The sequence below is a fragment of the Dromiciops gliroides genome, chromosome 6, assembly GCF_019393635.1.
Source record: "Dromiciops gliroides isolate mDroGli1 chromosome 6, mDroGli1.pri, whole genome shotgun sequence".
NCBI lineage: Eukaryota > Metazoa > Chordata > Mammalia > Microbiotheria > Microbiotheriidae > Dromiciops > Dromiciops gliroides.
Window position 1 is genome coordinate 255,509,482 of NC_057866.1, and position 27,287 is coordinate 255,536,768.

General features: G+C 41.1%; 1 protein-coding gene across 1 annotated transcript in view; it reads right to left on the reverse strand.

The window, feature by feature from the left end:
* Window positions 1-3,688: 3,688 nt before the first annotated feature.
* FRAS1 (Fraser extracellular matrix complex subunit 1) overlaps window positions 3,689-27,287 on the reverse strand; it is a 515,723-nt gene continuing 492,124 nt past the window's right edge. Inside the window, 8 exon segments of the mRNA XM_043971175.1 lie at window positions 3,689-7,225; window positions 9,771-9,917; window positions 11,473-11,678; window positions 13,318-13,484; window positions 15,994-16,110; window positions 18,051-18,210; window positions 19,749-19,856; window positions 21,916-22,066. Of these exon segments, the coding sequence (XP_043827110.1) occupies window positions 6,632-7,225; window positions 9,771-9,917; window positions 11,473-11,678; window positions 13,318-13,484; window positions 15,994-16,110; window positions 18,051-18,210; window positions 19,749-19,856; window positions 21,916-22,066 (1,650 nt within the window). The 3' untranslated portion in view covers window positions 3,689-6,631.

Sequence of the window (27,287 nt, forward strand, 5' to 3'; positions counted from 1 at the left end):
CACTAAGATTACGAAAGACTGGGGGGAGGGGGAAGCTAGGTGGTGCAGTGGATAGAGCACCAGCTCTGGATTCAGGAGGACCTGAGTTCAAATCCGGCCTCAGACACTTGACACTTACTAGCTGTGTGTCCCTGGGCAAGTCACTTAACCCCAATTGCCCCACCAAAACAAAAGAAAAAGGAAGAAAGAAAGAAAGAAAGAGAGAGAGAGGTGAGGAGAGAGTTCCAAGCATGGGGAGCAGCCCATGAAAATGCTTAGTCAGGAGATGGAATAGCAGATATGAAGAATATCAAGGAGGCCAATGTCCCCAGATTTCAGAGTTGTTGTTATTTGTCTTTAGTTCTTGAAGAGGACCATGATATGGGGATGATGTCATGATTTGCAGTGAATTGGATATAAGTGAGGGAGGGCTGTGCAAGGTCACCAACCTCACTCTTTCCTCCAGAGCCATCTGGGTTCAGTAGCAAGATATACATCAAGATGACTGGAAATGACCCCAGAAAATTAAGGCAATTGGGGTTGTGACTTGCCCAGGGTTACACAGCTATTAAGTGTCTGAGGTGAAATTTAAACTCATGTCCTTTTGACTCCAAAGCTAGTGCTCTATCCACTGAATCACCTAGCTGCCCAACTTGAGTATATGGAGGAAAGGAAGACATGAGAAGACTGGAAAGATAGGAATGGGCAGGGTATGAAGGGATTTAAATGCAAAACAGGATTTTATATTTGGGTACAGAGATAATAGGAAGCCATTGGCATTTATTGAATGCATGGTGTGCCTGTATGTAACACCCTGGCCTTTAAGAACAACTGTATGGATAATGGACTGGAGTAGAGAGAGACTTAGGTAGGGAGATGAATCAGAAGTGTGTCATAATAATAGCCTAAGTGTGGGGCAATAAGGACTTGTCTTAGCATGGTGGCAGTATCAGAGGAAAGAAGGGGGTACGTATAAGAGATGTTATGAAAGTAAAATCGATAGGACTTGACAACAGATTGTTTATGGAGGGTGTGAAAGAATGAGCTGTCAAGGATGACACCTATGTTGCAAGCCTGAATGACTGGAAGAATAGTGGTACTATCAACAGAAATAGTGAAGTTAGGAAGAGAGGAGCCTTAGGAGGAATGAAAATGAGTCAGTTTTGGCCATGCTTGAGATCAAGTTGTCTACAGGACATCTGGTTTGAGATGTACAATAATCATATTGCTATGTAAGCCTGGAAGTCAGGAGAGTCTTACAAATAGATATGAGAATCACCTGCATAGAGATTGTAATTGAATCTATGGGAACTGAAGAGATCACCAAGCAAAATAATATAGGAAGAGCGCCTAGGACAGATCCTTGGGGGATACTTTCCCTACAACATAGTTTAGACACAACCCTCCTACAATAGGAATTCCCTAAAAAGAAACAAAGTGGTTCTAACATTTGATTAACCTCTCTTCTCTGACACAACTTCCCCAAGACACCTAAGGGAACAAAAATCCCACTCACATGCATTGGGTTCTCTCTGACTTATTACATTTTTTTCTTTTTTCTTTTTTTGTTTTGTTGTGGGGTGATGGGGGTTAAGTGACTTGCCCAGGGTCACACAGCTAGTAAGTGTCAAGTGTCTGAGGCCAGGTTTGATCTCAGGTTCTCCTGAATTCAGGGCCAGTGCTTTATCCACTGTGCCACCTAGCTGCCCCAACTTATTACATTTTGGAAGACCATTAGTCACCATGTCCTTCACCATATCCTGCCCTGCTGACAAGATGAACTTTTCTATGGAATGCATCCAGAGAATCAAAGTGCCACTATTTCCTTGTGGTACATCTTTGCTGTCTTAGAGAAAAGTAAACCTCGTCTTGTTAACTGTTCGATGACTTGCAAGTGCTTCATTTTATACCAACATCAAATCTGAAACATGTGAATTCTGGGGTTAGAGCAGCCTACGACACATGGTTAGCATCACGTTCAGGGTGTGACCTGGATGAAGACCCAGCAAAGCAGACCGAGGATTGGTCAGACAGCTAAAAGGTAGAACTAGATGAGAGCAACATCACAAAAACCTAGAGAGAAAAGAGTACCAAGAAGAAGAAGATGATGAATTTTGTCAGAGGCAACAGAAAGGTTAAGAAGTATGAGGATTGTAAAAGAAAAGTGGGGGGAGAGATTGAGAATTTATGAAAGTGGTTATCATTGGGGGAGACAATGTCACTTGTACACATAGAGTTTTCATTAGCAGAGAGAAAATTTTCTTCTTCATGTGAAACAGGGGTGAAAGACAGCAGAGGAAGACATCTGAGTGATAGAAGAGGGAGCTTTTGGTGAATGGCCTCAATTTATTTTTTCTGTGAAATATGAGGCAAGGTTCTCAGTTATGAGGGTAGGGTGAGAGGAAGCCATGAGAACTTTGAGGAGGGATGAAAGCTGCTGTAGTGAGTGGGATAGTGAATTATTAGGGTGAAAGGATTTCCTTTTCTAGGTTGGGATATCTCTGGCTCTAAAATATTTTTAAATACTCTTCAGTGTCTTCTTCTGTTTACTCATAAAGCTCCAGCTTTAGTTCCTGAATTGGGGTTTTTGTCCCAGGTTCTGCCACATGCTGTGCTTTTGGGTAGAGTGGATTCCTGGGCTAACCTTAACTTCCCCAGGTATGTCTACACTAAGATCACTAGTAGGTTTCCAGATCCCCTGAATTTTTTGAGTTCGAGAGTTGAATCTTCAGCCTACTCTCTGGTGTCTCAGGACAGGGCACCATGGATCTTCATAGTCCTTGAACTTGAGTTGTAATAGTCTGAGTACTGCCAAATACAGTCTCATTGCTGCTCCTCTTGGTTGCCAAAAGATGTGACAATAAGGTATTCTTAGTCATCATCCTTGATTTTTTCCTTTGCCTGCAGTAATATCCCATATCCATCAGCATCCAAAATTTCCAACTTTTCACACTGCAAGATATAGGCAAGTTTGAAATCCTCTATTTGCTTGTATTCCGCAGTCTGCTTTCTCAGTCCATATATCTAGTTATGTAGGGCAGAGGACGCATTGTGCCTTGGACATGGGAGAGAATTTCATTGGGTTTAGCCTCACTGCAACACCCTCCTCTCTGGCTCCTATCAAGCACATATTAATTATTCCGTATACTTCTTCCAACTCCCATACAGAATTTTTCATGGACATAAAACCATACCCATAATTGTTCATACTTTTAAATTCACTGAAAATTGATAAAGTATATATCTGATTTTAAGTATTCACATTTTTCTTATGTTTGGGTCTAATAGGCTGTTAGATAAAAATCATAGGATCACAGATTAAGAGTTAGAAGAGACCTTGAAGATAATCTAGTCCACACCCATAATTTTATAGATGAAGAAATTGAGGCCAAGTAAAGTTAAATGACTTGCCCAAGGTCACATAGATAGCATGCATCAGAGGTTAGATTTGAATTCTGAGCCAGTGAGTGCTTCTTTCATTTTAGTGTGCTTTAATTTATTGCTAGGAGTCTGGGTATGAATCAGCTACAGGCCCCCATGAAAATGGGCTCTTCTCTCCAAGAGTTCTTTCTAGGAGGCCAGTTTTTAAAAGTCTCTCCAAACCCTTTCCCTCTGTATTAAGAATAGCTTTGCTTTACAGAATTGATATAGCATTGAGATAAATAAAAGGAGAACGAGAACATGTAGCAAATAAGCAATCAAAATGCCATTTATTAATAAAAATCCATATTATGGTATGTGCTGTTGGAGAAATCAGAAATCTGTAACACATAGATTAGCAATGAAAATACAAAAATCACAAGAGATTCAAGAAACCAGGAAGACAGCACCACAAATGGGTCACACCATCAGATCAGGGCTGTGGGTGATAGGGTAATACTCTGAGTAACAATCATGGAGGAAGATCAACTTCCACACACCGAGACAGAGAACTCCAGAACTCACTAGACGAGGAACTGCTGGCAACTGAACTGCCCACAAGAAGAATCCATGAGTCCTCCAATGTGTGCACGATTCAGCAAAAGGACAACAAAGGACAACCAGGGCAAAGGGTCACCCTCTTCCTCTTTAAAGCTAACTAGCACTGTACCTTACATGGAAAGAAACACAGTACAGATAGGTCTTTGTTCCTCCTGACCTGCATGGTGAAATACAGAGAGATGTGCAACAAGTAATAACAAGACAAGGGCATAGACCCAGTTGAAATCAGATACCATGAAAGTCATCCCTTGTATGATAGAGATCATCACATCCCGAGTCGATAAAAATAAATGTTGAGAGCGGTGAACCAAACAAGAAAAATCTCAGTTCCACATATCTTAGCACTTTACATTCAGTGTGTCCATTTATTAGAGGAAGCCATACCCTTCATCTGAGTATGTAATGGGAAGAAGGCAGGGAGGGATATTTCAGGGGAGGGGGGGTTTCTTTTCTCCAAGATAATCTCCATGCTGGTAGCAAACACATTTCAGCTATTCGGTATTCAGTGCTTTGTACACAGTAGGTGCTTAATAAGTGCATTGACATGGAAGTTGTTACATGAAAGCAAAGCATGGAGAGTATTTTCAGCATCTCAGACATTAGATATGGATGCCAGCACCTCTTGGTCTCCTCTTTCCCGTGCACATGTAATTTACTGAAGAATATAGGCATCGGAGGCATCTGGACCTGGTCCATAATCCTAACCCAAGCTGCCATCAGATAGACCATGGGTTCGCTTTCTGCTCATCCTCCAGTGGTGCTGCTATCAGATCCAGCTCACTGACACTGTCTTGTCTTTGCCCAACTGTGAGATGTTTCCATCATGCATGGAGAAAAGTGTCCTCTACTTGCCTTCTTGATAACACCGTGTTAGTGATTAGTTTTGTTTCCTCATCATTTCCCTAAATGCCTCAAAGCCTTTCACAGTTAGTTCTTACTAATGCTTTCAGTACACTGCTTCCAGTTCTGAAGATTCACCCATAGCTGGGCTCTTCCAAGTACAAATAGGATCACCAGGGTTATAAGACGTGCTTGTGAGAAGTCATGCATCAAGGGTGAGTGGCTCTCATCCTTCTAAACCTGGATAAGTATGTGGTTTCTAATTCAAAGTTGCCTCAGGCACACATGCTTATTTATTTGCCAAGAAGGCTACGTCAAAGATTAAAAACAACAACAACAACAAAAAAGCAAGCCGAGCATATGATGCACCTACAGTAGTTAAACTGACCTCTGGCCATAGCATTATATTAAAACCACGTATCCCTGACTTTACCATGAACAGATGTGGCCAAATCACGCACCTGAGCTACCAGATAAGAAACCCTTAAAAGAAATTCCTGACTTGCTTTGTCAGGAGACACCAAGGGAGGACAGATGGAAATAGCAAAAGGAATCAGGAAGCACCCAGCTGTCCTCTGCTCAATTCTAACTGGATTCTCTCCTTGGCTTTTCTGTAATTTGTCCTAATTAAATACAACATATACATTTCCTGAAATACGAGTAACTCTAAAATCCACAGCAAGTAAGAGCACAGGGTATTCCATTATCAGGTAGTAGATAGATAAAACCTGGGGGAACAAGATATCATGGTGGGTTTTCTAGGAGAGACTCAAGTCTAAAGTGCATCCATGACCACATGGACTGCTGTTGAATGGGAATGCATGCAGACATTTGACAAAGAAGGACTTGGCGCATTGATACATCCCTCTGGATATTCATCGATGCATCTCTCTGGATAGCATCATGATAGCACAGGAGTCAGGAAATGAAAACTCTGATCTAACTAACAAACAATGACTTGCTCTGAGATGTTGGCCAAGCCATTGACTTTTCCAGATCCCAATTTTTGCACTAGAAAGTGGGCACTTACCTATGCCTGCTAGCTACCCAGGGAAGCCTGAAGCTTTCTCATCAGGGCTGTGGAAAAGGGCTAGAAAGCATTTTGAAACATCTTGGAGAAAAGTGCACTATCAGTGTGAAGTATGAATAGCGATTATAAATGGTAATCATGCTTGGAAACAATAAACACATTTTAAAAAATCCAAATGAGAGTGCATGGGGTCAGCAAATCCAGGCTGGGCCATCCAAGGGCTTAGGAAAGGCAGAGGGGAAATGAAGGTGAATACCTTCATATCACAGGATTTGGAGTTGAAAGGTGCCACTGAAGTGATCTAGTCCAAATCCCTCATTTTATAGAAATGGAGGCCTAGAGGAATGAAGTGATTTCCTTCGATTTATACAGGGGGTTAATGGCAGAACTGGGATTTGAACCCCCGTCTTCCAAGCTCCAAATTCGATGCTTTCCCCATTATACCACATCGCTTTAAAAAAATCATCATATCCCTATCAACTTATAGATGATATCCTAGTCTCCCAAGGCCACCATGACAAAAAGATTCATCTCCTGATGTTGAAAAAAAATGAATGTGGATATCCACAGAAATACCCCCTACTCAGTGTTTCCCGTCCTGAGGGCCTCCCTTGGTTTATCCCTGGATGAGGTAGCTCAGCTGTGAGTTGAAGCACGTGATATAGTGCAGGCCACCACTCAAAGCTCTAGTTTTCCCTTTTTCCACAAGATTATAAAAATACCAGTAACCTTTTTTTAATTATTATTTTTTTAACCATTTATAAAAAGATTCTTAGAAAAAATACAGATGGGTCGCTGCCATCAAACTTCAGTTCCATCTTGTAAATTGTTATGAACTTTGACTTCCAGGTTCACTCTTTTGACCGTAGCACCTTTGAATTTGTAGGCCCCCTCATTCTCACTCAGTAGATTGATGTTTCGCACGGTGCAGTACTGCCTGTTTGTGTTCTTTTCCAGCCTGTCTGGGTTCCTCTTGGATATGTCTATCTTGGTATTCAGAGGGTATTCCTCCAAGATGTCCTCTGGAGCCCTTTTCTTCTTTTGTGTCTGGCATTTTCTGGTGATGAGATAAGCCACCAAAAGCACCAACAGCAGGAGCATGATGGCGGCAAGGGCGCTCCCAATTGACGCTCCAGTTTGGGATAGAGAAGCGGCCACAACTGATTCCTGCATCTCCAGATTCAACGATTTCATGTTGGTGCCATTCTTAATTTGGTCTCCTTCATTGTCATAGATGAGGGAATCATCAAGGGTTAGTCGGCCTGTGTGGTCCACAAAGTCCCTGCGGCTGCGCCTTACTGGGGAGGTGAGAGAACGCTGCACTCGTGGCCCGGAGATGGTGTCGGGGCCGATGATATAGATGACCTGGAGATACCACTGGTGTCCTGCTTCCACCTGAAAGGAGAGAAGAACAAAGAGCTCATTTCAACTGAAGCAAAGGAGTAACTCTGAGTGGTAGAGAAAACGACATAAGACGTGAAAAATTTTGGATAATGGTATAAAAGATAATAGACTATAGATAAAATAGTAAATAGCTGGAAGAAAAGCAATAGGAACAGTTGTGGTTTTTCACAATTATTTATGGAATTGTGGGATCAGAGAGCCTGGACCCTATTTTATGCCCTAACATTATTTTTTCCACATTAATATTTATTAGTAGAAATAGGTTTTTTCCCTTTAAATTTTTTTTCTGTGTTTATATAGTCTGATTCATCACTTCAAAGACCCATGATTGTTGTCAATTATTGGATGTATTTACTTTACTGGAACATAATAAGCCTTCTCTACAAATTGGTAGATATTCTTTTAAAGTCTCCATGGCTAAGGATTTCAGAAAAACCTAGAAAGACTTACATGAACTGATGATGAGTGAAGTGAGCAGAACCAAGAGAACATTGTACACAGTAACAGCAACATTGTGTGGTGATCAGCTGTTAAAGACTTAGCTCTTCTCAGCAATATAATGATCTAAGGAAATTCTAAAAGACTTATGACGGAAAATGTTCTCCACATCCAGAAAAAGAACTATGGAGTCTGAATACAGATCAAAGTATACTATTTTCACTTTATTTGTTGTTGACTTTATTTATTTTCATTTTATTTACATGTTGTTATTTATTTCTTTTTCTTTTTTCTTTTCTTTTCTTTTTTTTAGTGAGGCAATTGGGGTTAAGTGACTTGCCCAGGGTCACACAACTAGTAAGTATTAAGTGTCTCAGGCCGGATTTGAACTCAGGTACTCCTGACTCCAGGGCCGGTGCTCTATCCACTGTGCCACCTAGCTGCCCCTCTTTATTTCTTTTTCTTTCTTGTGTTTTTCCCTTTTGTTGATTCTTCTTTCACAAAATGGCTGATATGGAAATACGTGTAACAAGATTGTGTATATACATATATATGTACACATACATACACACACACACCTCTATCTGATTGCTTGTTGTCTTGGGGAAGGGGGAGGATAGGGAGGGAGAGAGAAAAATTTGGAACTCAAAATCTTACAAAAATGAAAGTTGAAAATAATCTTTACATGTAATTGGAAAATAAAATAAAATACTACCAAGAAAGAAAGTTGCCATGTCTAGGGATAGGAATGGGGATAGAGAAGGGATTTGTGGGATACTTATAATCCAAACTCCTGGAGAGGCTATCGCTGACAGATCTCTTAAGCTCCAGAGTTGTGAGCTGTAGTAGAGTTAAGCCAACTGAGTGTTTGTACTAATCTGGCATTGATATGGTGAGCGCCCAAGAGTCCAGGCACCAGGTTGTCCAAGAAGGGGTGAACAGGTCCAGGTTGGAAACAGAGTAGTTCAGACAAGCTCCCTTGCTAATCAGTAGAGGGATGCAGCCTATGAGTAGTTGCCACACTTCCAGTCTAGATGAGATAGGAAAATTTGCTTTGGCTAAATAATTTCACCATCCTGAAATTATTCAGGTCTATGTGAAGATGCAACATGGTAGAGTGAGTGTACAGAATGCAGGACTTGGTGTCAGGAAGACTTGGGCTTGAATCCTGCCTCATAACTCTGGAAAAGTCACTTAAAATCTCTGGGCCTCAGTTTTCTCATCCATAAAAAGAGGGGGTTGGAAATTGATCATCTTTAAGGCTCATTTCAGCTCTAAATCTCTGACCTCCAAACTCAGTTCAGACAGCAGACAGTTCATTACTGTGGCTATACTTGACACCTTTCCCAGCAGAAGAAAACCTCAGTGCTGACACTGACACTCCCAGGCATTGACTTGGGGAAGCCAGGACCATCTTGCCAACATAATAAGGCATTAAAGAAGGACCCTGGTGGAGCCGTACGGAGTCCACATTTTCTTATTATGATTGTTATTCCATGGTGTCTCAATGTATAATTACTACATAATCTCTACTTCATATAGAAATGATTTAAAAAAATAATTTTAGATTTGAGAAACCATGACTACACAGTACATATTGGAGAACACAAAGAGTTCTTGGCACTTTCAAAATAATGCTGTAAAAAATGATTGAACCTGACTAAAATTAAACTTCCATCTTCCATTTCTGAACTAGTAATTGTTTCAAATCAAGCATACTTCCATATTTGGATGGACCCATGATCTCATTGATAGAGCTGCCCCATCATATCTCATCCATACCTTATGAGGTTGTTGTCCATGCCCTCCCATCAGTCCTTTTTAGTGGTCCTACCAATGTGCCAGGAGCCTTCTTTTAGCCCTCATGATGTTGCAGGTAGAGCAGATGGGATGCCCATTGGTTAGTCTCATCACTTATTTCTTTATAACACCCTTTATATCAATGTCTTGGGCAATTCTTCATTTGATCCTCATGTAAATCCTGGGATAGATGTCATTATTACCCCCGCAAAAAACCAAGTTCAGAGTCAATCCAAGTCCTCTTGTGGTGCTTAAAAGAAACTTAGTTCCCTACTTTGTTATTTCTCATAAAACCTACCTTGTAAAGTGCATCAACTTTCAGGGTAAATCCGTCCACACCTGGCATGCTACTGACCATGTGGAAATCAGATAAATCAGATGCAAAGTGGGCATCAAAAGGAACATCGTGAAAATATTTGTCGATGACTTCTGGCTGACTTCGATCCTAGAATTTACAGGAGAAACAATTAGTTTAGAAGAACAGAAATATTTATTCACTTAATCAGCATTTACTAAACACTTGCTTTGTGCAAGGTATTATAACAGGTTCAGGGGCAACAAAGATAAAATGAAAATCAGGCCCTGACCTCAGAGAGATTACATTTTTCCTGTGGGGAAGATGTGACATTTAAATAAGATAAATAAATACAATATAACTTGAGAGAGGAAGCCTTAACCATGAAAAGGACTATGAAAGGCCTTCTGGAGGAGATGACATCTGGGCTGAACTTTGAAAGAAGCTAGGGGGAAGGAAGGGAGGGAAGAAGGAAGGGAGGAAGAAGGAAGGGAGGAAGGAAGGAAGGAAGGAAGGAAGGAAGGAAGGAAGGAAGAAAGGAAGGAAGGAAGGAAGGAAGGAAGGAAGGAAGGAAGGAAGGAAGGAAAGAGGTAGGGAGGGTAGGAGGGAGGGAGGGAATTGGGGGGAGGTCATTCCAGGCATTTGGGACAGCTGGGGCAATGGTGAGAGATGACAGAACACTGAATTTGGGAAACAAGCAGACCAGTTTGTGTTGTCTGCAAATCTGGTAACTATGCCATCCATACTTCTATCAAAGCCTTTGTTAGACATATTAAATTATATCCTTGCCTCACCTCCATCACAATTCACTCCCAATTACTGTCTTTCCTCAAATGTATATACATTCTTAATATAGAATGCTACTTCATTCCCTGCCCTTTTTTGTCTGAATAAAATGCAACCCATATGAGCCATTTTCCAGGCATAGATTTCATATCACCAAATCTATTGAGTTCAAATTTCTTTTCTTGCCTTAGGATTTCAAGCTGAGCTTCTTGGTAAGCATATTTTGACAATCTGTATGTGTGTATATGTATATATATATATATATGTATGTATACATAGCTATTTATATATACATATACACATATACACATATGCATCTGTGTTTTTTATTAATGGCTCCTTTCTATGAGTTTGTCTCCTGTGAATTTTTGGTGTCTCTCCTACTGGCCTTCTTCCTATACTTCAGTTACTCTACAATGGTGGGCAATCTTTTCAGTATAAAGTTTGTTTCCTTTTGATTGGATCTTAGAAACTCTAGAGAAAAACATACTTGAAAATCCTTGTTAGATGCATTCTGTTCCTGAGCCAGGAGCCCAGTGTGTCTGTATTTTAAACAGCAGTACAGAAATCAAAGTTTTATTGTCAGACACCATCCTCTTAACCAGCCTCGGAGCCTTTTGCCATAAGGGCTCCTGTCCTGGGGTTAGGCTTTGCACTATGAACACACAGCATTTGGATGGTAAATATGGATGTTCTTTTCAAGGGGGTGGAACTTTATATCTCTCTCAGGTCAAAATGGAGGGAACTTTTATCATCACCCACGGACACTATTTCTGCCTTACCGAGAGTTGATATTTTATGTTACTGAAGGATGAGGTGAAAAAAATTCATCTGGTTAAAGAAGAAAAAGAAATAAAAGAAACTCAGGGAATGGACCAAGCCAGAACTTTCATATTCTGGCCTGCAGTAATTTTCATACCAGCAGCAGGAATCTGTGCTTTAAGTGCTTGTTAGGTTGAATACATCCATACTGTGGCCCTTCATTGTAGATCGTCCCAGTGGGGTCAAAGAAGGGCACATAGCCATCCTTGCCAGTACACAGATAGACTTTCTCCAGCTGCAGTTTATAAGCTGAGTTGAGGTTCTGTTCAGGATTCCAAAGTACACGGCCATAAAGGATCTGACCTATAAAAACATGGAGGTAGGAACAGGGTTGGGATTTCAGTTTAGGAGAGAAAGAAACCACAGGAAGGACACTGAGGTAGAGAGGATATAGTGTAATTTACATAATAGCATATTGGATTTCTTCCAATGTTTTCACCTGTGTTATGTCATTGGTCTTAAAATACACTGAAGGGGTGGCTAGGTGGTGCAGTAGATAAAGCACTGGCCCTGGATTCAGGAGGACCTGAGTTCAAATCCGGCCTCAGAAACTTGACACTTACTAGCTGTGTGACCCCAGGCAAGTCACTTAACCCCCATTGCCCCGCAAAAAAATAAAATAAAATAAAATAAAATAAAAAAATTAAAATACACTGAAGAAGTAGAAAGGAGGGAGGCGTTATTTCTCTAAGGCACTGAGAGACTGAGTGATTTGCTTGAGGTTACTCAGTGAATTAATGGCAGAGGCTGGTTTAGGTCTTACTGCTAATCAGTACTTGGGGCTATACCAGGTGGTGCTACCTTGAGGTGAATCAACAGAAAAGAAGGATGTCTGGTCAAAACGTAGAGGAATGAGAGATGGATGTTTGGAAGAGAACTTAGAAGCTATCTGGTCCAGCAGTTCTCAAAGTGTGGTCCATGCGTCCACTGGGGTCCCCAAGACTCTTTCAAAGAATCCATGAGATTATAATCATTTTCATAACAATAGATGTTATTTGCCCATTAAAATAATTCCCCCTTTTTAACATCATATCTTTGTGAGGCCAGACTGTCTTTATACACTTCAACCAAAACAACATTACCATGACAGAATGAATAAAGAAGCAGATTTGAGAATCTAGGCATCTTTTATTAAGCCAGAAACTAAAGAGATTTGCCAAAGTATATATAACAATATCACTCTTCACACTAATTTTTTGCTTTGAAAAAATATGGTTATTTTTCATAAAAAAATTTTGTCTTAACATGCAATGGGTTTATTATGCTTATATAATTATATTGTCTGTAATATTGTTGTATTAAATATTATTATATATTATGGTTTAAATGAATTAATGGATATTTTAACATTTATCAACATTAATTCTTAATGTTAAATATCAATAGATTTAACCCACACAAACAAATGCTCTTTGGGGTACTCAACTTTTCTTTTTTCTTTTTCTTTTTCTTTTTTTTTTGCAGGGCAATGAGGGTTAAGTGACTTGCCCAGGGTCACACAGCTAGTAAGTGTCAAGTGTCTGAGGCCGGATTTGAACTCAGGTCCTCCTGAATCCAGGGCCAGTGCTTTATCCACTACACCAACTAGCTGCCCCAGGGTACTCAACTTTTAAGAGGGCAAAGGGGGTCCTGAGACCAACAGCTTTGAGAACCACTATTCTAGTCCAATCCCCTCATTTTGAAAACGAGGACACCACAGCTCAGAGAAGTTAAGTAACCTATCAGATGTCATTAAAGGCCTTAGAGGAAGGCGAGATTTTAATCCAGTTCCTCTGACTCCAGTGTTTTTTCCACTATGCTAAGCTGCTTTAGCCTCCGTAGAAACACTCTTAGGGGAATTTTTTCTTAGGATGTCAAAGTGAAAGCTTAGGTGAAGGGATGTCTGTCTCGTTTTTGTTCCTTTTTCCCCTGAGATCCAGGTCTAGCTGTATGACAAGCTTACCCTTTGAAAAAGCCCCTTTGTAATCCATTTCTGCCAGCGACATGTCAGATGTGCCGGGGTCCATCAGAAACACTTTCTCATTGTTGCAGAGCTGAAACTCAGTGTTGAGGGAATAGACAACGGGCACCGGACGGTTAGTCTGCTGGAATGCAATGGGTATCAAAAATCTAAATGGAAGAGAAATGAGAGCTCCATGAGGGGGTGGACCATGCTTTGTACAATTCTGACTTCATCACAGCTCTGAGCATAGAAGACCAAGACGTTGAGTTGTCTGGAGATGAGACCATGAGAGGACTGGTAGAAGGAAGCAGGGAGGGGAGGCATGGATAAGAGAAGACTTGGGGGAGAGGGGAAGGGAATACTCATTTATTAAGTGCCTATGATATGCTAGGTGCTGTGCTTTCCAAATATTCTCTCATTTCATCATCACCTCAACCCTGTGAGGTAGACACTATTATTATCCACATTTTGCATTTGAGAGAACTAAGGCAGATAGAGGTTAAGTGACTTGTCTAGGATCACACAGCTAAGATCTAAGGCTGGATTTGAACTCAGGTGTTCTTGGCTCCAGGACCAATGAAGAGCTGATAACTAACTGATAACTGACTTAAGGTTATTGAAAGACTATAACATAGAAGAACACTTGCTTTTCTTGGTCCCAGAGATAAGAACTAAGAACTCTGGGTAGAAAGGAAACAGAGGCAGATTTTAGCTCAATATAAGGAAAATTTTGCTAACAATTCCACGTAACAGTGAATTAATACAGAAACATTCTTAGTCATTGAGGCTAAAGGACCAGGGTATTGAGTCTTTCTCCCCATGGAGGAGATAATTGGTGCTATTCAGTAATTGATATGAGTCCTGGGACAGAGTTGAATTGGTGAGGATTGGTGGGCCTCACCACTCAATAGTCAAATCTTTCCCCAGGATTTCATCAACTCCTGCTTTGACCATTAGGCAGGACCAGGGAGGAATCCATTTTCTGACCTGCCATAATATGACCCTGATCCAAACATACTTTTTTCTTAGGCATTAACAATCCAATCAACATTCCCCTTATTACCATGAAAGGTATGACAACCTATCCACTTATGGCTCCATTAAGAAGCCGGGAGGGGGCACCTAGGTGGTGCAGTGGTTAAAGCACTGGCCCTGGATTCAGGAGGACCTGAGTTCAAATCCGGCCTCAGACCCTTGACACTTACTAGCTGTGTGACTCTGGGCAAGTCACTTAACCCCCATTGCCCCGCAAAAAAAAAAAAAGAAGCCCTGGAATTTTGAGCTATTAGCCATCTAGGTCAAAAGTCCCTTCCCTGAACAGGTAAGGGAATTTCAGAATTTTTGAGCATGGAAGTGGTGCATTTGTAGGTGATGGCTAGATGAAGGCCATGACCATCTTTGTGTATGGCTGAGGTGAGATGGAGAAGCCGATTGTGGAAAGTAAGAAGGTTGAGAAACTGAGCAATTAGGGTACTTGAGGGACAGTATCTATTTTTATAAATATATATATATGTGTGTGTGTGTGTGTATCTATGTATATGCGTATACAGACATGTATGTGTGTATGTATGTTGAAATATCCTGTTGTGAGGGCAGGAGTTGGGGAGGAAAGTAAGATTATAAACCAGGTATTGAAGTCATTGAGGAAGGAAGGGGAGATCTGTAAATCAGAAGAGTCACATGTGGCCCATGACACTCTTGACTGGCTTAAACAAGATTAAAGTGTACCTGGTAAATATTTAACAAAATAAATGAAAATATAACAAAACATAGATAATGTTAATGTGTGGTTTTCTAAGTCAATATGTGGCCTACAGGTATCCTTCATTAAGGTTTAGTGGACCCCATTTCTATTTGAATTCAACACTATCACTACAGACAGTAATTTCAGGATTTTGATTGTGTAGAAGATGTGGATCAAAAGAAGAGAGATTACTGAGTGTTGGTGAAAATCAATGGTTGTCTCTATTTTCCATCCAACATTAAGTCTCAATCATGTTCCTGTGGTCCATCGTCTCTTCAGACTTTCCAACCTTGACTCAACATTTCCCATGCTTCCCTTACCACTAGTTCTTCTTTTCTCAGGTCCTAGAGATTTGTCTGTAATGGCATGGGAACAACATATTGGGGTTTTGGGTTTTTTTTCTTTTTCTTTTCTTTTTTTTTCTTGGTGGGGCAATGAAGGTTAAGTGACTTACCCAGGGTCACACAGCTAGAAAGTGTCAAGTATCTGAGACCAGATTTGAACTCATGTACTCCTGAATCCAGGGCTGGTGCTTTATCCACTGAGCCACCTAGCTGCCCCCAACATATTATTTTTTGTTTTGTTTTGGTTTTTTTTGCGGGGCAATGGGGGTTAAGTGACTTGCCCAGGGTCACACAGCTAGTAGGTGTCAAGTGTCTGAGGCCAGATTTGAACTCAGGTATTCCTGAATCCAGGGCTGGTGCTTTATCCACCAACATATTGTTTTAAACCAAAGACCTCTGGATTGCTTTCCAAGCCTGTAACCCTAATTAATTAATTAATCAGCATTCCTTCAAATTAACTCTTTAGGTCCTTTCTCCTACAGACATTTTCTCTGTAGTCCCACTCCCAGGTTCAGATGGTCTGCACATCCAGGCCTTGGCAGTCCCGCTGTTGGCTTAATAAAGGGCCAGGCCAATGCATTCCCTCACCTTTCTGGAGCATGTGCTGTGCAGGGCAGCGGCTTGTCTCCGAGGTCAATCCATGGCTGTGTGGGTTGTACAGTACAGGGGATGAGGTAGATCGTGTACTCCCCTGAGTAGTCTTTCCTGGAAATACAAAGAGGAAGCAGAGTTACAAGAGAGGTGGACCTCACTAAATAAAGAGTTGCGTTTGAAGAACTCATGCACAGCAAATTCTGTAGAACAGAGGCTGTTGTTTTAACATTCAGGTCATCACTCAGAGACTTGAAAATAATGCTTCCTCCATTTATTTGAGCTCCTACCATAACAGATGAGAAAATAAAATTGTTTACAATCTGAGAGGAAGGGAAAAACACACAGAGAGACACAAATTTTGGCCATTTCTTTTGGTTCTTGGTGAAAATTCCCTCATAATTGCTACTTTGTGTTGCTTATTGACTGAGAACCCACCAACAGAGGAGCAGTGGGTTGAGATAGGTTTTATTTACTAAGCCAAATTCACGAAAACCATGGCAGAGAAGAGGTGTGACCATACCATTAGTAACACTGCATGCAAGATCTCCCTGCCCTCACTGTTGTGGGGGGGAGCGTTGAGACTTACCATCTATCAATGGGCTAGCCTGTAACACTCCCCACCCCCCTCCCCCAGAAAATTCCCCTAGTCTTTAAGGATCCCTGCTTGCCCTTAAGGATCCCTGCTGGCTGGAGCCACTGCCTTCAGTATCTTCTAGGTACCTCACTCTACCACTTCCTAATGGGATAAAATAAAAGCTACCACCTATGGTCCATTATTCAGAAGTTAACCATCCATTTAGCCAATCCCGATAAGATTTCTTAAAACCTGGGCAACTTTCCTGGGTCAACAGACCAGGCCACAGAATTGGATATACCTGGGCAGCTAGGTGGCACAGTGGATAGAGCACTGGCCCTCAATTCAGGAGGACCTAAGTTTAAATCCAGCCTCAGACACTTAACAATTACTAGCTGTATGACCCTGGGCAAGTCACTTAACCCTAATTGCCTCACCAAAAAATTTTTTTTTAAAAGAATTGGATGTACCTTCTACATATAAATAGCAAGAAAGGGCTAATATAAGGAGATACACGTTTGCCAAAGGTGTCACTATCATAGGGGGACAGGAGAGAATCCAAACGAGAGAAGGAATCCCTGTAGAGCTACATTTACTATATTTACTATAGTTTTTTAACTTGTTTTGTGTCATAGACCCCAGTGGCAGACTGATAAAGCCTATGGACCCTTTCTCAGAATTATTTTTTTAAATGCATATATATGCATTTATATATATAGGATTATAAGAGAAACTGATGATGTTGACAGGGAATCCAATGGTTGGAAAGGACCCGGAGTAAGAGTTTGCATGCTCCCCCTCCCCTGCTTTGACACAGATGAAATTCTGGGCTCTTTAGAACATATGGCTTCCCTCCTATCCACTCACTCCCAATATCTTTATTACATATTTATTTTCTCTTTATTTACCCATGTACTTTTCCTTCCAGCAGAGTGTAAGGCCCTTGAGGGCACAGTGCCTGGCATGTAATAGGTACTCGATATATACCTGTTGAGCCTAATTAAATGCTGCTGTACTCTAAATGGTATTCTTATTAGGTCAGGAAGCATTTATTAAGTGCCATGTTGGGCCAGTCAATTACTCAATAAACATTTATTAAGTACCTCCCGTGTACCAGGCACTCTGCTAAGTCTTCATCACCCGATTTTGAGGTTTTCTTGGCAAAGCTATTGGACTTGTTTGCCATTTCCTTCTCCAGTTCATTTTACAGATGAGAAAACTGAGACAAACAGGGTGACTTGTCCAGGGTCACATAGATAATAAGTGTCTGAGGTTGAATTTGAACTCAAGAAGATGAATCTTCCCTGACTCCAGGCCCAGCACTCTATCCACTGGGCCACTTTCTCCAGATTCTCTCTTTTGCCCAAAATCTTCGGCTGGACCACCTTGTTCACAGACATCTTTCTTTAAACCTTGAAACTAAGTCTTCTTGCCCCCACTTCTAAACAATAGCTGTAAACATCAGAGAGCTACTCACCTGTTATAAGAACTAGTTGCTCTCCACAGCTGGTATGGCGAATCAAAAGTCTGGGCACTCCACAGAAGCTGTAAATCAAACTCAATTCCTCCCAGGTGGTCTGGAGTCATTATAAAAGACTTCACATCTGGGAGGGTGTGGTGCTCCATGACAAAGTATCCTGTACCAAGAAGGGGGGAAACACACTCACTATGTGATTGTAGCGTCTTAGTAAGAAATACACTTTATATCATCATCTACTCTAGGAGCTGTGATGGGGCCCAGAACTTGGCTGTAATTGTATCATGGGGTTTGCTGTGATTGTTACCATAAAGTAACTGCATTTACTGTAACTGTTAAATATTACTGCAAACCACATATTATTTCCAGAGTTTAGAATGTTCCTTTTACTAGATGGAAAAATGTGAGATCTCACACCGGACCATCACCCTACAAATACTTACAGGGATCACAATTCTCTTTATTTGTATAAACGATATGAATGTGCTTCACAGAGATGCTAATGAGATTAATAGTAGCCATTTATAGGCAAAATTGAGCTCTGAAACTTAGACAACATATCCTTAGGAAAAAGAGCTGCTGAAATATATTGATTTTGATTTGCCAATGTATTGATAGTGATCAATGTATCAATATATATTGATTTAAAATACATCGATGTTTCAGAAGGCTCCGTTCCTGAGCTTTGTGGCAACAGTCATAGTTCTGTGTCTATTATTTGCAATATGAGGGTTGCTGGCCGCTAACATTTCCATAATGGAGTCTAATGAATTTAGGGTATGTGTGGATAGGAGTTTCATATAAGATGTAACCATTAATCCACACAACCCTGAAGCTTTGGGTGAGGCCACTAGAGATGGTAACGACTGTTAAGCAAGGCCCCAAACTGACTGTTGTCCAGTAAGACCTGCCAGATTTTTCACCCCTTAACATGTCCGTCTACATTTGACAACAGACATCAGGCTGCCTGAATTCCAGATATATAGCATCTCAATGAACTGTCTTCATCATCTTCCTCCTAGTCCTATGTGAACACATAAGAGATAAACTAGACCATTCTCCAAATGCTGCTCATTCTGTGTCCATTTGTCCTTTCTTTATATTCCAAGAATTACCATTGAAACTATGGAATTGGAATTGGCACCCTAATGGATCTCACTTCTCCTCTAGGACCATGTCATATTAGTTTTTTAGTTTTACTCTCTATCCTCCACTCCTAGTCTCTGCCTAGGACTCACTATAGCCATAAAAAAAAGAAGGAACAATTTTTTTCTTGATACCACAACCACAAAAAACAGTATCTCAAGGCATTATCATATTCACAAATGTAACACAGACAACAATGCAAAAGGGGACTGCTTGTTACAGAGATCAGTTGGGTGGGAGATGAATAGGAGGGTGTGCTATTAGTAATTTTATTTTACTTGCATGTGGCAGTGATTTGGGGAGTTGGGTTAGCTCTTATTTGTGTAATAATATTGGATTCCCTGGTTGAAGGTCGACTCACTCCTCGCCAATTTCATATTGATTAAAATATCAACATAAGCCTTGACTCTCTGAAAGGTCAAAGCTGCTTAATAATTACATTTGGGATTATTGATAGCCTGTGTGTAGCCTCAGACCAAGAAAGGCCATTTCATACAAAAGGGAAAGACGGATGGGGCAGAAGCCTCCACTCTAAAACACAACAGATACCACCTCTGAACTTTGCGTGGGTCTTGAACTCAATGACCAGACGACCATCCTCTCTAATGTAGATCCTTATTATCTGAAGCCTTGCGGAGAGCACGCTTTCGGTCTGAATTCCTAGCAAGGCAAATGACACACAACAATTCAAGTCAGGTGATAGAGGGAGACAAAGGAAAACACTGATCAACATTAGCATCTTCCAAAGGGGCCCATCTAAATTATGGAATGCTGAAGAGAACAATGACTATATTTAAATTCACTGTAATATATTGTACCTACACAGACTATGCACTCTATCCATAGATGAGCTCTTAATTAACCTTTTATGATGGTCCAGGTGAAGGCCACCATTACTCATTATTGCCCCATTCCATATTTAACAAAATAAATAACCACAGGGGGCAGCTAGGTGGCGCAGTGGATAAAGTACCGGCCCTGAATTCAGGAGTACCTGAGTTCAAATCCGGTCTCAGATACTTGACACTTACTAGCTGTGTGACCCTGGGCAAGTCACTTTACCCCCATTGCCCCGCAAAAACAAAAACAAACAAACAAACAAAAAACAAATAAATAACCACAGCTGGACATACTGTACATTGACCCTGATATCATGATGTCATTTTGGTCGTCTTCGAGCATGAAAGAGAAATAACATTTGGTTTGTCTTCATAAATCCACTCTTGTTAATATGCCTTCTCTATACCGTCATGATCCCCTTACCACCAAGAAACAGTCTCCGGTCCATCCCATGCTCTGAAATAGCTGATTTCATATTATAATAATGTAAAGTATGGTAGCAATTTGTATACTTTACTTTATTCCCTCAATGGCAATTTCTGAGGGGTTAATAGAGACCTGATGGATAAATGGAGGGCGCAGACCATGAGAGATCCAAAGGGAAGCTTATAAAAGTCAAGTCATGTATGAGCAATAGAACATTACTAAGTCACAGTTTAATATTGGCGAGTTGAATCATGATACACAAAAGCTTTAATAACTGAATCATTGTGGGGGCGGGGGGTAAAGGGGTTTTAAAATGGGAAAATTTCAGGTATAACTCTGGGAAAACTTCCTTGACTGAGTTTTATTAAAGTGAAGTAGTCAGGGCAGCTAGGTTGTGCGGTGGATAAAGCACTGGCCCTGGATTCAGGAGGACCTGAGTTCAAATCCTTCCTCAGACACTTGACACTTACTAGCTATGTGACCTTGGGCAAATCACTTAACCCTCATTGCCCCACAAAACAAACAAACAAAATGAAGTAAGTCAGCCTTGAGTGATCCCTTAGTTTGATGACTCACTATAATGACAAAGGGAACCTGAGTGTTTGATGGTCATTTCAGCAAAGGAAAACTTTCCCACAGGGCCCTACTGAGCTAGAAACGGTTCAAGTACTAGCCCAGAGACCCAGAGACAGGTCCTCTGTCTGAGGGCCAACTTAGCTAAGCAGCTCATTCCCAAAAGACTCACCATTAGGTGATGAATTTGTCCAGCCATGGAAACTCATGAAGATAAGCTAAGGTACAGAAAGAAACCTATGCTGGTGAAAGGAATATATACATGACGAAACCCCGAATCCCTAAAATGAGTGTAATTAGAGGAAATGGAAGACCAGCGCTAACACTATTAAACAAAGGCCGAGACCAATGTCCACCAGCCCCCTTTGGTCCGAGGATGTGAATTTCTGCATGTGAGAATGAAAGAAAACAATGCTCTCTGGGACTCATCTGGGTAAGACAGAAATTCTGACATATTTTTCAATTTCAAGAAGTCTCTTGAGGTTTGAAGGACATTCTCTTTATTCAAGCAACATGCTTTGTTTCTGGTTTTCAAGTCACAGAGGATGGATATCTTCCTGTCCAGAATTGTATGAGCCTTTGTGTTTGAGTGCAGGGCAGGTTAGGACCTCCCGCTTTGTTATCCTATGGCATTAGCTAGCCCTGGCATCTGACAATTGCTCCCCTAGCATCAGACAAATGTGGATACTCTGCTTTCTCAAGGCCCAGATGGATGTGTACTTTTCGATGCATCCAGTGTACAGAACCATGGGATTATTCCTTTGGACAATGCACAGAGTGTATTGAAGAGAAGGATTTGGCCCCTGTTGAAGGCTGTTGGGTAAAACCATGGCACCCCCAAGCTGAGGAATGGGAGGCAGGAGGAGAGAAATATGAGTACCTGTTCTCCAGAGAACAGTGTCATAGAAGAAAGAGAACTCCATTTCTGTGTGGTGATCAAGGGAAGCCCAGCCCCTGGGTGCTGTCACGTAGATGTATGACACATACAGGGGAACATGGACTGTCAGGAACGACTGAGCAGAGTCTCTCACCTGTCAAACAAAAAAAGAGAAGAGACTTGATTTTAGAACACTCAGGGGAGGGGAGGAGGAGAAACAGGCATAAATCTACATCCATTAGGCAAAACTAAGTTACCAGGTGCTTTGTAAATGTACAGGTAATGCTTAGATTTCACCTTTAGTAGCTTTCTGGTTTTTACCTATTGGCTAAAGAGTTCAAGCAAGAACTTGAACTCTGGGCTACATACTGCCTGTTTGCTTTTTGGCAAGTCACTTAATCAATAGCAACCAATCAATCAATATTTATTAAGCACCTACTATGTGCCAGTCACTCTTTGGGGCTTAGCGCTTTGTTTATAAAATGACGTAGATGGATGTGATGAACTCTAGGGCCCCTTTTCAGTCTGCATCCCAAAGATGAGCCAAATGGTCCCTCCATGTTTAAGTTATTTCCTGATGGCTATGTTAAGTCATACTAATACTTTCCCCACAAATTACCTTTCAGTTAACTGGTATATAGTTTTTGCCTCATAGTATGTCAGCTCATTATAGGCAAGGGCCATTTTATTCTTCCTTTGTATTCCCAGTGCCGAGAGTAGTATCCAACACATAACACATGCTTGATAAAAGATTGTTAGTCAATTTTAATAATCAGAATGATAGTCAACATTTATATAACATTTAGTATGCACAAGGCACTTTACAATGATCTCATTGGATCTTCACAACAATCCTGGGAGGTGGGTGATGTTACTACCCCCATTTTACAGATGAAGAAACTGAGGCAAGCACAAGTCAAGTGGCTTACCCAGGGTTGCACAGCTAGTAAGGACCTGAAGCAGGACTTGAACTCAGGCCTTTTTTTTCTTTTTCTTTTTTTTGCAATTGGGGTTAAGTGACTTGCCCAGGGTCGCAAAGTGTCTGAGACTGGATTTGAACTCAGATACTCCTGACTCCGGGGCTGGGGCTCTATCCACTGTGCCACCTAGCTGCCCCCATGCCTTTCTTTACAAAGCCATGGGATTCAGAGTTGGAAAGGGTTTAGGATTTAGACTTCTTAGACCATGTCAAATCTCCTATTTTTATTTATTTTTTTTTATAGATGAGGAAGCATACCAACATAATGTGATTTTCACACATTCTCTAACAGCCAGAAAGAACGAATATCCTTACAAAGGGTCTACATAAATTAGGGCACATTTTGGTAGAAGATACAGGACATCGCCTATGTGCCTGAGTCTGAACGCTGTGTGTTAGTGGAGTATTTCCATTTCCTCCTCCAGGATGAGATGTTTTAGATAACCCACCTAAGAGATTTCCTAAGAAGGCACCCACTGAAGTGTGGAGATAAAATGCTATGCAAGCTATCTTCTTATGCCATACATTTGGGTCAATTTTCCACTTTATTCAAGGCAAAGAGGTTCCCTAATTAAGAAGGGCCCCATTGGAATAATTTAATGCAAAAGAAAATCCTACATCTCCTCCAGAGGCTCAATGAACAAGACATATCATGTTAAATGTTATCACTCGATTTTTGGCAAGGTGTTATTATATACTAATACGTCAATTGCTTTCAAATTCTCTTGTGTCTCAAATTAGAATGAAACACTGAACATTCAGACCTCACAGAGGTACTTCAAGGGAAGATTTATATGCCTGTTCGGTGCTTAAACCAATAAAACGTGGAGAGAACGAGTCCCCCGTCCCAAGACGCCTTTCACATCATCCCAGGTTGCCCGGAATTTAAGATTCTAGTGTAAAGTTTCTCACCAGCCTCTTCTGACTCTATTAATTCCAAGATCCAGTTCAGAATTACTCATTCTGCTTTCCTCACACAGGTTCCAGCCTGCCTCAAGAGTCTTGTTACGCATTTTTCTTTCCTTCCTTCCAGTAACTCACTTAGCACCAATCTCTCTGTGTCTAACACAACTCCATGATGGCCGTCCCAAAAGGCTTAGCCACTCTCTACTCTACTTAACCAGCAAAATTATCCCGCCCTGTCAAGTCTCTCTTCATAAACTCTCTAAATCTGTTATTGCTTGGGTTAAATTTGGGTCGATGTGATTGGTTACCTCTATCCTTTTTTTTTTTTTAATATATGCCTTGAATAGCTTTGTGTACCCCTTGGTGCTGGTTTATAGAATGGGAAACCTCAAAAAAAGGTCTTTATCCTTGAGGGCCTGGGAACATAGCATGTCTATCAATACTCCTCAAAGAATATGAAGTTCAGCGACAAGGAGTGAGTAGTAAGAATGCTGTTGGAAAAGTGAAATTAGTATCATACAGAAGCAAAGAAAGGTGAAAGTCAAAAGTTGACAGAATAAGCTGGTTGGCAATATAGCATAAGGTCACTGAGGTCAGGGCCTTGCTGGGCATACAGCCAATCTTGTAAGAATCAGTGGTTTAGGGATTTTTTTAATTAGGCCCAGGGGATTCCCCTAAGTTGTCCAGAATTATTCATGTGTTCTCCCGGTGTAGGGATATATTTATTCATTCAAATCATCCAACAATCATTTGCTGACAAGGGCACAAACAAGTCTTCCATTTGTCTGAAGTACACGCATTAACACTATTCATAGTTACTTCAGACAGAGAAGGAAAGATCTCGCTGTTTCCTAATTATGCTCAGTAGAATGGACAAGTACCTGCTATATGCGAGGGACTGAGGATACGTATAGGTAAGACCTATACCCCATGACCTCACAAAGCTTATAATTTAACTGGGAGGTCATAATAGATATACAGTATTATGCAGTGGATAGAGCATTAGACTTAGGGTCAGGGTTCAAATTCTGCCTCACGTGTTTACTAGCTATAACATGACCTGGAGCAGGTAATGCAACCACTCTGTGCCTCAGTTTCCTCATCTGTGAAATAAATGGGTTGGACTCTGATGGCCTTTAAGGTCCCTTCCCAGAATTAAATCTATCAGCCTATTAAATATACAATACTACAAAAAACAACTATATTGTGTGGGGGTGCAGCTAGGTGGCGCAGTAGATAAAGCATCAGCCCTGGATTCAGGAGGACCTGAGTTCAAATCTGGCCTCAGACACTTGACATGTACTAGCTGTGTGACCCTGGGCAAGTCACTTAACCCTCATTGCCCCATACGAAAAAATTAAAAATTATATTAAATAAATAAAACAGCTACATAATGCCCATAATACAAAATAGAACAGAACAGGATAGGCAGACTACATGAGGTTGAAGGAGGAAAAGGCTACTCTTTGTCAAAGGCCAGTCATGGGGTGACCTGCAAACTGTAAGTGACCACAGCCAACAAAAACACTTATGATCCACTAGTGACATGAGCCCTGTGATGGTCATATGGATCCCAATAGAAAGATGTGTCTAATATAGATACAATAAGAACTCACAGCACTTACTAAATTGGCCCCATTAATGACCAGCAAGTGTGAGTATTATAAGAAAAACCTGAAACCACCAGCTCTCCATGAACATCCTTCCTGGTCATTAGTCAGCTGTTACTGGATAACAACAGGAGCTAGAGTTTCTTATTTAGGCAAAGACCCCACCTGGAACCCTTAACTGTATACAAAAATCCCTAACTTTAGACAAAAATAATTCTGTGGGGTAGCACGTTCCAAAGGAACAATGTTTATGCAGTCACATTCAGCAATGGTGACAGTGAAAAGACTGACATGGAGTTTGAGGACTGGCTCATTTTATCTTTCACAGTCCATTATGCTTTTCAGTTAATTGAACCGTGTGGTTGGTCTATTGGGAAAGACCCCTGGATTTAGCATCAAAGGCCCTGGGTTTGAATCACAATTCTGCCACTTTGGACAAGTAATACCTTTTCCAGCTCTCAGTTTCCTGTAAATGGGAGATAATTTTATAAATTGAGATAACTGTATGAGCATCCCCTCTAGTCCTCAATCTATGATTCTATGATTAATTACCACAAAAAAAAAAAAAAGGAACTGACCATTCGTGCAAGTGTTAAATTCTCTCCAGCAGAGGGCAGCGGCACACTCAAAATGAGGAAAATCACTGCTGTACAAATGAAATATTTTACTCTAATTAAAGATATTTTCCCTAAATAATCATTATGCAGTCCCTCTATGGGCTGCCCAAAGTCTGGCTGAAAAGCGTGAGCTGTTACTTGGGGAGCAAATAGTGGATTTAAAAAACTCCCTCTAATTGCTCTGCTCAAGGATACCTTGGAAATGAACTTCCTCACAGGAACAGCTTAGGGCATTCCCCCATCAGATGAGCTCCTCGGGAGCAGGAAGGTCTCATGCCTTCCTCTGCATGCCTTTCAAATGTGTATTGACTATGACATTCCTCTCCTATGACTTGGACTTCTGTCTACAAAGCATACAGTTGTCTACTGAATTCAGCTTGGAACACTTCTAAAAGGCCCACTTTGTGCAAAGCACTGGGATAGATATTGAGGGTGATGATGGAATAGGATGATGCCTCCACTCTTCTGGAGATGACGGTCTAGCTATGGCACACGAGGGTGGCTTGAACATCACATAACATGGGACACTCTTACTTATAATACGGAATCATCACAGTATGGTGAACTCAGAGCTTGGAGTCCATGCTAAAATCCAAATCTGGGGCAGCTAGGTGGCACAGTGGATAAAGCACCAGCTTTGGATTCAGGAGGACCTGAGTTCAAATCTAGCCTCAGACACTTGACACTTACTAGCTGTGTGACCCTGGGCAAGTCACTTAACCCTCACTGCCCACACAGGGGAAAAAAAACCCAAAACAATAAAATCCAGATCTGCTGCCTCTTAATTTTGTGACCCTGGCCACCCCAAGTGATTTTACATTTTACACTTCTTCACCTAGGAGATGGAGATGAAAACGCACTCTCAACCTCATAGGACTGTTATGAGGAAAGTATTCTGTAAGTTGTAAAGGGCCAGAGAAATGTGAGTTATTATTATATGAGATGCCAAGGTGATAATAAGGGAGAAATATCCCAGGGGGCCGAGGAGGGAGAATAGCCTGGGCAAAGAACTTATTTATATGGATGTTGCTAACCAGGATAAGTGTTGGCTCAATGCCAGGAAGAATTTCCTTCTTTCCTAATTAGAGGTACCCCAAAGGGGAACAGGCTTCTTTAAGAGGTAGTAGGTTACTCCTCCTTGGAGGTCTTCAAGCACAGACTGGCCAGGTGTGTACAGGCATGATGGATTCATGGGTGTGTAGGTTGGACAAGATGGCCGCTGAGAGAGTGTTCTTTCTGGTCCCTTCTTAGGAAGGATCACTG